General features: G+C 39.4%; 1 protein-coding gene across 7 annotated transcripts in view; it reads right to left on the bottom strand.

Moving 5' to 3' along the window:
• Nucleotides 1-1009: 1009 nt before the first annotated feature.
• CCDC62 (coiled-coil domain containing 62) overlaps nt 1010-14717 on the bottom strand; it is a 32022-nt gene continuing 18314 nt past the window's right edge. For 4 of the 7 annotated variants that reach the window (XM_089661978.1, XM_089661977.1, XM_089661976.1 and 1 more), the window contains 4 exons: nt 12198-12345; nt 4549-4668; nt 2326-2408; nt 1010-1311 (listed from right to left, as the gene is read on the bottom strand). In XM_089661978.1, the coding sequence (XP_089518104.1) occupies nt 1311; nt 2326-2408; nt 4549-4668; nt 12198-12345 (352 nt within the window). In that variant the 3' untranslated portion in view covers nt 1010-1310. Of the gene's footprint in view, nt 1312-2325; nt 2409-4548; nt 4669-12197; nt 12346-14717 lie in introns of those variants that run through there. The other 3 variants (XM_089661980.1, XM_089661979.1, XR_016308330.1) reach the window with 3 other exon arrangements.

Here is a 14717-nt window from a genome sequence, read left to right as displayed (position 1 = left end):
GAGCATGTGATGATGGTTGAGAAATAATGTTTGAAGTTGAATTTTCAGACTAGAAAAGAGAGAAGCAGCACAAGGAGCCAGTTGTGCTGCAGTGTTGAAGTGCTAACAGTGAATATACTGATAAAAGGAGACATCTAAAGATGTTCATTGGCTTGCTGCTTCTTCTTTCACTGTCCAGTCATAGTTGGTAGAGGAACAAGACCTCTAACATTACTTATTTACAGAAGAAAACAATCAGATCCTTTAAACTGCCAGACAGGGACATGCTGTATGGCAAAGCTGTGTAAATCTAAGGACTTGAGAAAGGAAAAAAAAATCCCTTGGCAGTTAAACGGGTACCCATATACTGTACGTATTTCGCTCTTTCTAGTTTTATTGCAGAATGGGCTGATAGTGGGTGGAGCTGAGCCGCAGGGTGTCATCTGTCCTGTGACATGTGAGGTCACTTCAGTTATCACACATCCTCCCCTTGCAGGCAGTTCAGAGCAGAGTGCACTGCCAATCAGGCATCTGATCCTCCTAGGGGGTGGAGTTAATCCCTGACTCACTCCACTCTGAATGGCCTGGAAGGGAGGGCTGTAATAGCTAAATGATAGCTCTGCCCCCTGTAATAGCTCCACCCCCAGTTGGGCCAGGATGAGAACATGTGACCCCTAGAAAGTAAGCAATGGATAGTTATACACATTTTACTTACTTAGCCAAAAGGGGAGCATGCACACTTTGCAAGCTCATAGAGACTAAAGATCATTGCCACCAGGAAGGAGGACACCCTGGTAATGCCAGGATTACTAGGTAAGTGCTTTTAAAGGAAACCATTATTTTTAAAACTAACAGCACACATAGGCAATACATATATTTAGGAAGGTTTATATTGTTTAGTTTTTTTCCTTGGTTTTAGAATCACTTTATAGGACTGTGTTAAGACTGTGTCCTGGCTCAGAAAGTGTACATATTACCCATCCACAGAAAAAGTGTTGCTAAGGATTTCTGAAAATAATCAAGCTTTGCATTTCATTATCATTTTTTTTTAATACTGGTCCAAGCCTTTGGTACAGTTTTAAAATTAAATAGGTTAATGATACAGTATAGCAGTAACAATGGGTTATACACAAATAATGCAAATGTTTAATAAAGGATTGATGTATTGTATGCTTCAGAATAGTAGAAATAGTAGAATATCTCCATTGCAATCTTTTCTGCAAACAAAAACCTCTATGGTGACATATATCAATAATGCCCAACATGACAAGTTTCTTCGTTCATCACAAGAATGTGACTATTTAACAACAGGAATAAAGTAAAGGTCTAGGTCTGTTAAGAAAAGAGAAAAAAAATATAGATGACAAACTTTAAAGTACACATGTCAATATAATAATATTAAAGTGGCCACAAGATTAAATATAGGCATGGCTTAACTTTAGATGACTCCAAGTATCCAAGGAGCCTCAAATAACAGGGGTACACTAGTATGCAAATTTTAACACTTCCTAGTGCTGTCAAAAGCTTGGCCACTCCCTTCTGCCTCTTGAATTTGCATAGTCAGCCGTCTCTTTTATAGCTGTTGTTGGATTGGTCACAGCAAGTGTGGAAGGGGGGCAAGTTCAACCTCATAACTAGGGTTAGAAAGCACTTAGTAACATGGGACAATGTATTACATGTACTTCACCCCATGAGACAGAAGTGTAAAATAAAAATCATATTGACAGATCTTGTTTAGGTCTATCCTTGCACAGAATGTGACCTTTCAGAAACCTGCCTAACCCATATCCCAAGATATTATAACTACCCAAATACATATAATAGTTGGGAACAGGTACGTTAATGCTCACAAACCAGTACTGGAATAAATGCAGTTAAAAAAATATAGGGGGCAATTCAATAAAGCACCTTTCTTGTGTTATGTCAGAAAATTCTGCACCAAATTCATGAAAGCTGTGTAAGTTTTCTTGCTATTTCTAACATATGCAACAAGTTCAGGTAGTTCTTATGCATGACATGTTTATGTCTATCACTATGGCTGCCAAATCACTGGATATCCATATCAGTATATATTAGAAGTTGAGGTTAATAAGACCTCTTCCATGTTGAAGTTAATTGTGTCACATGAGTACTGTGTTTCAGACAAATGTCTGTCTAGGAGAAAATTCTATCACGATTCATATAAACCTCACTGACAGAAGAATCTGTCACAAGTTGCACCAGTTGTTGCATGTATGGGAGTTGAATTTCTAATGAGTGTCTACTACAGTCTTTATGAATTCCAGAGACAGAATCACCTAGAATTTGACATGGGTATATGATCCATTTGGTTTCTAAAAATCTTACCATGTACTATTGGAATTCTTAGGTTTAGTGCCAATACGGTCAGTCTCTTGAATTTTTGGTTGGTGTGGGCATTCTGCTTCATACTGCAATAGAGACAATATTATAGACATAACAACTAACAGCAAGAACTCTACCATCATCATTTCCTTAGACCTCTACCCTCTGCCTAAACCATTCCACATATACAATTGACTTGTATATACATAGTGTCTCATAGTTTCCTCTGAGGCAACAAGCAGGAAATGCAGATTTCATTTGTGGTGTGATGACTGCAAAAAATACTGCATGCAGTGTCCAACAAGGGATTTATTATTCAAATCAACTCAAAACATATTTTGTACTTTTTTCCCAGGTTGTAGTTTCAGTTTCAGCACACATACATTTTTAAACCCCCCTCTTTTTTTTTTCTTTACAGTTTTTCCTTTCCTTTGGTTCAGGGAAATACTGCATAAAAGTTTAATAACCCTTCTTTGATTTCTCTAATATAATTTTGTAGGCAGCACTGACAGAGCAGTGTAATGCATAGTTTGTTTTTTTCATTGAGGGTGTACATATCTACACACTATTCAAGTCTTTTCAAAGCGGTGACCTGTGGTGCTGCCTGATGAGATGGGAAAATTGCATCATGTCTGCATTTTTCCACACCACATATCACTGTAGTATTGTAAGAGTTGGGCATATATTAGAAACAATTGTTTTCTATGTGCCCTAGTGGTTACCTGCATCGTTTGTTACAGAAACACGCAGGTTACCACATATAGAGTGGAAAAGCACTTATGGAAAGCTCTACACTGCAAAATCACCATAGAGTCTGCTGCGTGCACCCTATTTAAAATAATTGTCTGTCAATTATTTTACTAGTTTCACTGGTCAGGTACATTGTAAATGTCATTTTTTGTCTTTTAAGTGTTTTTTTTTACCCAAAAGGGGAAGTTCCGCTTTAAGGACTGCTCCCCCACTCCCCATTAAGGATTAGCACCTTTGGGGGGGCGGGGGGAGCGGGTACCTGAATTTGACAGGTACCCACTCCCACTTTCGGTCCGATCGCCTAGGCGTTCGGAAGTGGAAGGTGTCCTCCTTCCCTCCCTGTAGTCTTTTGGGACATATGACAGGTCCCAGAAGACTACAGGACCATTCATGAAGTGCTACTCGCGCATGCGCAATGGGTACCCAGCTGTGAAGCCGCAACCTATCACAGCCGGGTGCCCACTGAAGATGCCGGCCTCCTGGAATACAGGACGGCCAGTAAAACGGACTTCAGGGGACCCACCGCGGGACCGAGGGACAGGTAAGTGGCTGTTTTTTAAAAGTCAGCAGCTACAGTTTTTGTAGCTGCTGACTTATTTTTTGACAGCATGAGTGGAACTCCACTTTAAAGAGACTGTCTTCATGTTGAAAAGAATGTAAAAAAATGGATCTACAATAGAAAAGGGTTTATACTCACCTATCCTATTAACTGTTCCTCTGATCTACTCTCTGTGTAAAAGCCATGGCTGCCTGAAAAATCTTCACATCTAGGACTTCTAGGACCATCAGTTCCCCCATGAGCAGTGGTTCCTTCTACTGTTCTCTGTGCCACTACTGTGGTGATATAGAGGCTGACAGGAGGAACCAATGAGCACAGCAGGGGACCAGGCAACTAACGCTGTAGGAAGTGTGCTGGATTGGAAGAGGCCATTGTTCTTTAAGAGAGCAAAGAACAGATGAATGGGACAGGTGAGTATAATCTTTCTTCAGCAGGTTCCGTTTTTTTTTTTTTTTTATTAACTTGGCCAGAAAAAAAAAACAACATTCGAAGATGACAGTTTGTGATGTACATGTACAATAGCAGGTCTAGTTTTTTAAAGTAATTTTAAAAGATTGCCCCAAAATGTAAAATAATTTTTTTTCTCAAATGAGTGCGTCATTTATTGCCAGCCCAAAATGAGGTGTGCATTTTGGTTTTTATGGGTCTGTTTTTCTATGGCAGATTTCATACTGAATTCTCAGAGTCGCTCTAATGTCAGAACACTAGAAATGGCACAAAAATTAATTCAACTAGAAATCCCATAGGGTATTTATCAAGGTATGAAGGAAAAATGTAATCTTCTTGAATTTAAACAATTAAAATGTTACTACTAGCCCAGTCAATTAAGTGGTAACATAAGTAGTTTGTAATTTAATGTCTACATCCAAAATAAGTGAACACTACAGAAAAAGTTGTGTTTGCCATTTTTGACTTACCTCCTGGCTGGAGCCACAGTGTGAGGTAGAAAGGAGACTGCTGAGTTCAATATCTGCAACAAGTTGTCGAGACTCCACTAACAAGCGTTGCAATTTCATTGTTGGTGAGCACATATTTTGCTATGAAGTAACAATAATAAGCAAAATCAGTATTATTCTTTACCATCAATTAGTGCACAAAGATGAGGCTCACCACTGTCTGCCAAGTCCTGTGCCAAGCAGCTGCCCTTCTGCATAGTGAATACAGGAAGGCGCTCACTCTGCATGGAAACATGGAAGGTGTTTGGTAAATGAGGGCTGTGCTGAGCAAGCAACCCCCTGGAGATGGGGGACAGCAGCGTAAATAAAAGAGGAGGAACACAGGAAGGGGGAGAGGAGCTCGGGCAAAGAAAGGCGGGGGTAGGAAAAGGAAGAGCAAAGCTTAAAGAGAGTGTAAATTTTTATAAGAAGGAGCCATATTCTGTGCTATGTCAGAAATCTAACCAAGTTTTCCTGCATGTTTTATCTTGGCAATAGAGGGATGCTGTAAGGCGTTTCTTTTGCATGGTGTCATTGATTCCAGGATGGTGGGGTTGTTTCCACAAGGTTAGAATGCAAGCCCGTGCAACATGAATTAAATTAATCAATAATGAATTTATACATTTCTTAGTGGAGAGAGAGTTAACATGGAGCAGAAAGGTTGTCACTCAATAAGTTTATGACATCAAAACGGTTTTGCACTAATTTCTCAAAACAGAGCATTGCCAAAATATAAGTAGGAGTTTTCTCTGATAGTGTTTGTATCCCTAACTTACAGGAGGGCATTGTAGGTACATGATCTGGAAGCGAACTGAAGTCTAAAAACACCTAGTCAGTAATTTGCACAGATTCTTGGGGCTAGAGTATTCATGAGCCAATCACAGCAGTCACATGATTGGAATGCCCGCCTCCACCTGCTGGCATTTAGATTCTCTTAAAGAGATGGGAGGCGAGAAGGAGTTAACATTATAGAAACAATTACAACATTTTATCCCAGAAAAAGTGTCGATGAACTATTTCCTGCAGTATTTAGCTGCAAAATTATGAGGTAATGGCAAGCATGCCATGGGGGGGATCACTATATAGATTTAAAAAAAAAAATTAATTTCAGTCTTCCTTTCAGTATGACTGATTACTATGAGCAAGGCTTCCCCTTTCCTCTTAGCTGGTCTTACAAATGGGCCTCTGTATTGCACAGCGCCATCTGCAGCAGTTCAAGTGTGTTCTCAAATTCTCATGCAATAATTTAAGGACATGGTTGGAAGATTCAAAAGGTGCAAAGGTTGAAAAAAACGACATGTCCATCTAGTTCAACCTATAGAAAATAAATAAATAAATAGAAATCCACCATATACACAATCCTATACCCTCAGTTGATCCAGAGGAAGGCAAAAAACCCCTATCCTATGTTTATTATTATATCTTGAACAAAAATAAAAACAGTCAGTCTGGCTGCAGCATAGAACAATTTCTCTTATATGCAGATCCATTTGTTTAACAAAAAAAATGTTTTTTTTTCTAGGATATGTAATAAAAGAATTATATGGATTGATATAATGTGGATGTGCCCAACTGGCCACTGGATTCCAATTTTTTTACTAAAGAATTTGGGTTGAGGAGTAGAATCTTAGCCAGGTTTTTATTTTGACTTTTTGCATCCACTAGATGTGCACCAGCGAGTCATCCTCTGTAGTTGTAATTTGTGGGTATATTGGTGGGATAATGGACTTTGAAGATCTTTTTTGTTAATATTAAAAAATATCTTGCCAGAAAGTGAAATTGTCCTATAAAATGTCAGAACTATGAAATAATCAGTTTATTTATGGGTTAACATAAGTTATTTTTATGGTCTTCATTCCTCTTTAATCTAAAAATGTACCCATGAAACTTTAGTCAGATAACCTGATAAAGACTGTGGAAAACATACTGGCATGCACACATTAGGTTCCTATCTGGAATAATTTAGTGGTTTAATTTTGCAGGATCATATCATGAATTTGGCTACCAAGTAAATAGAGAGGTAAATGATTAACAATAAACTACATGATGGACAATAGATTAAAAGGAGAAAATACTGAAATTAGGTGACCTGGCAATAATGAAGTTCATCTTTAAACTTGATTTAGAACTATGACACACAGATAATTATCTGCTAGCTATGAGCCACTCGTAACTTTCTGCAAGCAGTGAGTCCTCATTTGTTTATAGCGCGCATAAAATTACATGGCACTTGGTACAAGGATAAACAAGGTCAAGGCAACTGGTTGTATGCAAAGAAGGGCTGTGGCACTGACGGATGGTTGGAAAGCACATGCAACCACATAAACACCATGGAGACAATATTGGAAGCTCACCATCAGGATTCTCTATGGGTAATAAGTTTCGGCCACTTTACACAATCTGGTTGATGCATACACGAGCTATGGAAACACGAGCTGTTTAATCTTTTTATTTCTTATAAATCAATATTTTACTACATAACTTTAGTGGCTCCATTTCCTGAGACGCTTCTCTGTCGATGCCGAATAGACGTTAGTGTCCTTTTTAGTAACTGAGTGCTATGGTTCCTGCTGAAGGCCCCTACATTACTATTGTGTCCTGTAGTGAGGTAGGGGCTTTTGGGAGGAACCACAGTGCATGGCGGGTGACCAGGAATCAGACACTCTCAGAAGTGTCAGATTTAAAGGATTTTTTCAAGCAGCATATTTTCTGCAATATGGCAGCAATTGGCAACATGGGAAGCAGGACAGGCCAATAATAAATATCTGCTATGAAGGGGACACATTTTTAAAGAAGAACTCCAGGCAAAATTATTTTCCCATGCACTGGGCTATACCCACACTGCATGGGTTAAATGCTCGTTTTTTCTAGGGGCTCAGAACACAAAGAAATACTTACCTAATCCGCTGATCCTTCAAGCGGAAGACAGGTCCTCGCCGCTCTTGCCACCCCACATGCTAGCTGTCCTGTGAATTGCCTGTTCTTGACATCATCACACCCATAGACCAGCTCTGGACATGAGGATGGCAGGAACAGTCCACCGCTGGATGTGGGGGAGCGCAGTTTTCCAGCGGAATGGATAAGTACAGCTGTTCCCTGAGCCCCTGGACAAAACAAGCATATAACCCATGCAGTGTGGGCACAGCCAGCACTGCATTGGAATATAAAAGTTTTGACCGGAGTTCTGCTTTAACTATTTTTATTTTAGCACTCTATTGAGTCACTCTAAAGGACAGAAAACCCTGCCATAATCTTTGTGAACTGACTTTTATTAAAAAAAAAAAAGATTAAAATATATAAAATTATATGAGGGGTCTTCAAAAAGTTGTCACACTTATATAATCGAGTTTAAAAAAGTGTGAAAACTTTTAAAAAAACTCTTATATATATATATATATATATATACACACAATGGGGATCGAAAGTTTGGGCACCCCAGCTAAAAATTTGTATTAATGTGCATAAAGAAGCCAAGGAAAGATGGAAAAATCTCCAAAAGGCATCAAATTACAGATTAGACATTCTTATAATATGTCAACAAAAGTTAGATTTTATTTCCATCATTTACACTTTCAAAATAACACAAAACAAAAAAATGGCGTCTGCAAAAGTTTGGGCACCCTGCAGAATTTATAGCATGCACTGCCCCCTTTGCAAAGCTGAAACCTGCCAGTGTCATGGATTGTTCTTAATCATCATCTGGGAAGACCAGGTGATGTCAATCTCAAAAGGTTTTAAATGCCCAGACTCATCTGACCTTGCCCCAACAATCAGCACCATGGGTTCTTCTAAGCAGTTGTCTAGAAAACTGAAACTGAAAATAGTTGACGCTCACAAAGCTGGAGAAGGCTATAAGAAGATAGCAAAGCATTTTCAGATGTCAATATCCTCTGTTCGGAATGTAATTAAGAAATGACAGTCATCAGGAACAGTGGAAGTTAAAGCAAGATCTGGAAGACCAAGAAAAATATCAGACAGAACAGCTCGCAGGATTGTGAGAAAAACAATTCAAAACCCACGTTTGACTGCACGATCCCTTCAGAAAGATCTCGCAGACACTGGAGTTGTGGTACACTATTCCACTATAAAGAGATACTTGTACAAATATGGTCTTCATGGAAGAGTCATCAGAAGAAAACCGCTTCTACGTCCTCACCACAAAAATCATCGTTTGAACTTTGCAAATGAACATATAGACAAGCCTGATGCATTTTGGAAACAAGTTCTGTGGACCGATGAGGTTAAAATTGAACTTTTTGGCCGGAATGAGCAAAGGTACGTTTGGAGAAGAAGGGGCACAGAATTTAATGAAAAGAACCTCTGTCCAACTGTTAAGCATGGGGTTGGATCAATCATGCTTTGGGGTTGTGTTGCAGCCAGTGGCACAGGGAACATCTCAGGAGTAGAAGGAAAAATGGATTCAATAAAATTTCAGCAAATTTTGGATGGTAACTTGATGCCATCTGTGAAAAAGCTGAAGTTAAAGAGAGGATGGCTTCTACAAATGGATAATGATCCTAAACCCACCTCGAAATCCATGGGGGATTACATCAAGAGGCGTAAACTGAAGGTTTTGCCATGGCCTTCACAATCTCCTGACCTCAACATAATTGAAAATCTATGGATAGACCTTAAAAGAGCAGTGCATGACAGACAGCCCAGAAATCTCAAAGAACTGGAAGACTTTTGTAAGGAAGAATGGGCAAAGATACCTCAAACAAGAATTGAAAGACTCTTGGCTGGCTACAAAAAGCGTTTACAAGCTGTGATACTGTCAGGGCAGGAGCTGAGGAACGGACAGGCAGGCCTAACAATGTAACGCACTGGCTGACGACAACCACCACCCACAGACCAAAGTCCCTCAGGGCGCGGAGTCTAAGTCCCAGGCTGCCCTTCACCAGGGCCCCTGATGGTGGGGATGGACTTGACGCAGCCAGGAACCAGGTCGCGGCCCCCGAGACACCTCAGCTGCGGTAATGGCCGCCGCCAATGGCGTGTAGCTGGTGGAAGAGACAAAAGAGTAGTCAGACAAGCCGGGGTCAACAACAACAGGACAGAACAGTACAGGACAGCAGACGAGAATCACAGGTCACGAGCCGGGTTCAGCAACAGAGGGTCAGATCAAAGGAGAATACAAAGAATAGTCAAGACAAGCCGAATCAGATACCAGGAGAGTCACGAGAGTCAGAACAGAGTAACAGCAACACAAAGACACAAGACACAAGTGCAAAGAGCATGCGCGGGCCACAGGCCCATACGTCACCAGCCACACCCCTCCGGAGGATGGACCACAGAAACCCGAAGGCACAAAAGGACTCCCATCATGCACAGCAGAACCCAAGATGGACACCAGCACACGAAGCAACACAACCACAGGAAAAAGGTAGGACCTTGACAGATACTTGCCAAAGGGGGCAGTACAAGATACTAACTCTGCAGGGTGTCCAAACTTTTGCAGACGCCATTTTTTTGATTTCTGTTATTTTGAAAGTGTAAATGATGGAAATAAAATCTAACTTTTGTTGACATATTATAAGAATGTCTAATCTGTAATCTGATGCCTTTTGGAGATTTTTCCATCTTTCCTTGGCTTCTTTATGCACATTAATACAAATTTTTAGCTGGGGTGCCCAAACTTTCGATCCCCACTGTATATATATATAAAAAAAAAACCAAAAACAAATATATACAAAATAACACATGCATGTATGAAAATGCTGCAGAAATTAACCATTTGTGAACTGGGTTATACAGAATATATATTTATGTTGCTAATCAGGTGCTATAGCAACTTCCTGACTTCTAATCTGTCAACGTTGATTTAGCATCCACTCATTAAAAAGGTTAACCTTTTTTCTACATTTATTAGATATACATGTCAAAATGATCAACATAATGTAAATAATCTTATCAAAGTGTGTTAATGTGTGAAATCCATTTTTCCTCCCTACAGTTTGTAAACATGAATGCAGCCATATTAGCTCATTACATACTGTATGTAGGTGATTTCTACTACACAGGAACTCACTACTGCTGTCTCTCAGTTCAAGTCTATTGCTGGCCATACACCAGGCAATGTTCATCACTTTCAAACATCTTCAATGCAACCAATCACTACAGTTTACTTTTTTTTAATAAACATTATTGGTGGTAGATTGCCCTGCTCAATGTCAGCAATTTTTATAAAAGAATGCCTTCTAAAAAAAAAAAAAATCAGCTACATTCCATTCTAGCAACAGGCAACATGCATAATGATTTCCTGGCTTCTACCTAGTTTGTTGAAACTACAAAATAAATTTGTCCATGTGGCTATTGGTAATGGCATGTGACTACTAAAATGTTATAAAAAGGATGGTGTTCAGGGACTTTTTTTTTGTCCCCGTGGCTTCCCCCATATACAGGCTAGGTTTAAGCCCAATGTATGATGGGTTGGATGTATTTTGACATATCCTCCTCTAAGTCTGATGAAGAAGATTTGATATCTGGGAGATACATTGGAGTATACTGTCCCTATCCCACTGCATGAATTGGCTCCAAATTGCAGGAAATGTTAGGTTGCAGCTGTGCACACAGGCTTTGCACCCCTAAAGTGTTCTAACACCTGTCCTGATGAAGTGGCCACTTTGATACCACAAAATGTGTGGATTGTATATTGTATTTTACTGTCTCAGCAATAAATATCTACCTTCCGAAGAGAAAAAAATGGTTGCATTCATCAGAAAACTACCCAAGTGTATGGCTAGCATATAGACAAAATCTGAATGATAAGAAAAGCACTTTTAGTTAACCAGGCCATACAAGTAGCAATTCCCAGGCAATTGCAAAAAGTTTTTTTTTATTACTAATATGATGGAAAGTGATTAAAAGAACCTACCATTACCAAACGATGTGTCCTGGGTCTGATGCCTGGTGCCTAGTGAGACCTAACAGAGCAAGTCACTCTGACAGTCAGAGTCACTTGCTTTGTTGTATGCAGGCAGCTTTGGGCAGAGGGATATCCAGCTAGGTCCTGCCTCTGGCCATAGAGCAAAGATCCACGAGGAACCAAGATTTATTTATTTATTTCAGGTACTTATATAGTGCCGTCAATTTACGCAGCGCATTACATATATATTGTACATTCACATCAGTCCCTAACCCTCAAGGGGTGTACAATCTAAGGTCTCTAACTCATATTCATACATACAGATACTAGGGCCAATTTAGACAGGATCCAATTAACCTACCAGCATGTCTTTGGAGTGTGGGAGGAAACCGGAGTACCCAGAGGAAACCCACGCAGGCACAGGGAGAACATGCAAATTCCAGGCTGGTGGTGCCGTAGTTGGGATTTCAACCGACGACCCTAGTACTGTCAGGCAGAAGTGCTAGCCATTTAGCCACTGTGCTGCCCACAAGATGAGAGCTCTGCAGTGTTTCACGGGTTGTAATGTGTTACAATGCAAGCTGATGTGCATCAACATGTGTCTTAACAAATGTGGTGACATTAGTTTTAATGCAGTTCTATTTATTTACTTAGAATCACATCAAGGAGAAACACATAGGTACAGACAAGCCCTTAACTGGAATTTGTAAAGTTTTTGAGAATTTCGACAATCAGTGATATTAAATGTACACCCCAAAATACTGACTTGCCATTTGAAAGGTCCTGAGTCTTTTAGGCTTGACTGCATCAATGGAGCCTTTAGGTCTGATAAGAAGTTGGAATGGAGGCTTTGAGGACTCCCAACAAACTCATCCCTTTCATTGGAGACCAAAGAACTGAGGTTTAATGGAACACTGCATGGGGAAAAAAATGGTATAGTCATATTCACAATATCCAGAGAAGATAAACTGAATACAAACCAAATATAACTTAGGATGCTTTACATTCTCAGTGCTACATTATGTTTTAGTATAGCTTACCTGATGTACTAACAGGTAAACCGTCAAAAATGAATTATGAAAAACAATATAAAATTATAAAATTCCTGAATCTTAACCTACTGACACTTAAGAGTAACAATACTCAATACAGTGAATCCATATATACTGTTTAATATATATATATATATATATATATATATATATATAAATTAAACACAGTAATTATACAGTCAAAAGGTGTACTATCTACCATAAGCATTCAAAGTCTTGTGATGAAATTGCACTGGCAGTACTCTTTTCATGAGAGAAATATGGAGGATGCCATTGCTGGTCTCCTTCTAGAAATGCTAGTTGCCTGACAGTCCATGCCTTTTATACCTCTCAGTGGCAGGCTGTTAACAAGCATGCAGTAAATGGAAGCAACAGAAAAGTAAAAATTCCCCATTTCTATGATAGTTCCAGGTCAATGAATCAAACTATTGGTAGCCATGCATCAGCATAACAGTCAGGCAATAAGTATTTTCAGAAAATAAGTTCAACTATACCAGTCCACATAGTTTTCTTAAAAAAACATTGCCACAATGAAGTACAACTAAAGTATGCAGGAAACAAACTCCTTGGCACCTCCCCTTTGTACATCTTGCCAAGTTAAATAAAGCAGCAGACTTATCTGCTCACTTTGGACTGAAATTAAAGTGTACTGCACCCACCTATTTTCCTCTTATTGATATGACAAAAATTAAACAGATTTATTTGGTTCTGCATCCTTTCATAAAAGAAACCAGTATGCTGCTGTATTGGATTTCAGCCTGAAAATATTTTAGTTGCCTGTAGGTCATACTGGTCCCTTGGCTTCAATACTTTCATAGTCAATGACCTGGAACAAATATGCAGATCCGGTATTCTGATTTCACGGTGTGTCACATGCTTTCTCTTTGTTCTGGGTCAGCCCGACAATACTATTACAAGGTTTTCTTTTTTTTTTTTTGTGTTCGCTGTGCTATGGTATAACAATATTAACAATAAATATAATAAAAATAGTGATCTGTATGCATTTATGGACTGCCGCTGTTCATTAACAGCCTGAACCAGGTTATCCACATGTACTACTTATTCCTACACAGAGTTGTCTCCACCTCAACTGGATCATACATATTTGAGTGTAATGAATTTTTCTTTTATCCAATAAATATTTTACTACACTGTGGCGGTTCCCGCTTTTGCTGCCCCATTATCTATTTGAACCCCCAGGAGGACCAGACGCGCAGCCATGGTGGAAAGAGTTGAAGGACAACAGCAGAGGAGTACAGAGACAGAAAACCATTGGAAAAGCCTCTAAGGATAAAAATCCACAAGTGTGTGAGACTTACATGCTGACAAGTTTGTTTTTTGCATGAAGCACAAAGAAGAAGATATATGGATTAAGGCTGGCCATACACTATACAATTTTCTGTCCAATTTTGCCCAATTTTCTTTAGATTTACCTTCAACTGTGTAGTGCAAGGGCCCGCCTAATTGGATACAATTGAAAGTGTTGTTTAGGTTTGACCTCATATTATATGGTTTTTGGTAAATCTACAGCAATTTTCTAAAGAAAACTGTATAGTGTATGGCCAGCCTAAGACTGCACTGGTGAATGGTTTATAAGAAGGAGCACTTAATATTGGATGGGACTTTTGGTGGTTAAACACGTTCTCATTGTCTATGTATACACATTTCGAGTTCTTTAAATATATATATTATTACAGGTACTTATATAGTGCTGTCAATTTACGCAGCACTTTACATATATATTGTACATTCACATCAGTCCCTAACCCTCAAGGGGCGTACAATCTAAGGTCCCTAACTCATTCATACATACACATACTAGGGCCAATTTAGACAGGATCCAATTAACCTACCTGCATGTCTTTGGAGTGTGGGAGGAAACCGGAGTACCCGGAAGAAACCCACACAGGCACAGGAGAACATGCAAACTCCAGGCAGGTGGTGCCCTGGCTGGGATTCGAACCAACGACCCTAGTACTGCCAGGCGGAAGGGCTAACCATTTATATACTGTATATATTTGGCGTTATTTTAATGATTTAGAGATAATAGCACATTTTCAGTTGAGAGGTGGAGACAGCACTGTGCGAATAGTAAACGCTTGATACAGCTTTTATTGCTGTTTTATGTCAGACACTGCTGCAATTCTTTAATGACTGCAATGCACCAAATTGAGCATCAGTTAAAACTATTTACAGTATGTTAGAGACAGGCATTTTCTGACCCACTTTAACCA

Source organism: Staurois parvus, unplaced genomic scaffold, assembly GCF_062004578.1.
Source record: "Staurois parvus isolate SC_StPar_1 unplaced genomic scaffold, SC_StPar_1.0 ptg001418l, whole genome shotgun sequence".
Lineage (NCBI taxonomy): Eukaryota > Metazoa > Chordata > Amphibia > Anura > Ranidae > Staurois > Staurois parvus.
The sequence above is the reverse complement of the archived record's forward strand: the minus strand, read 5'-3'. Positions and strand labels throughout refer to the sequence as shown.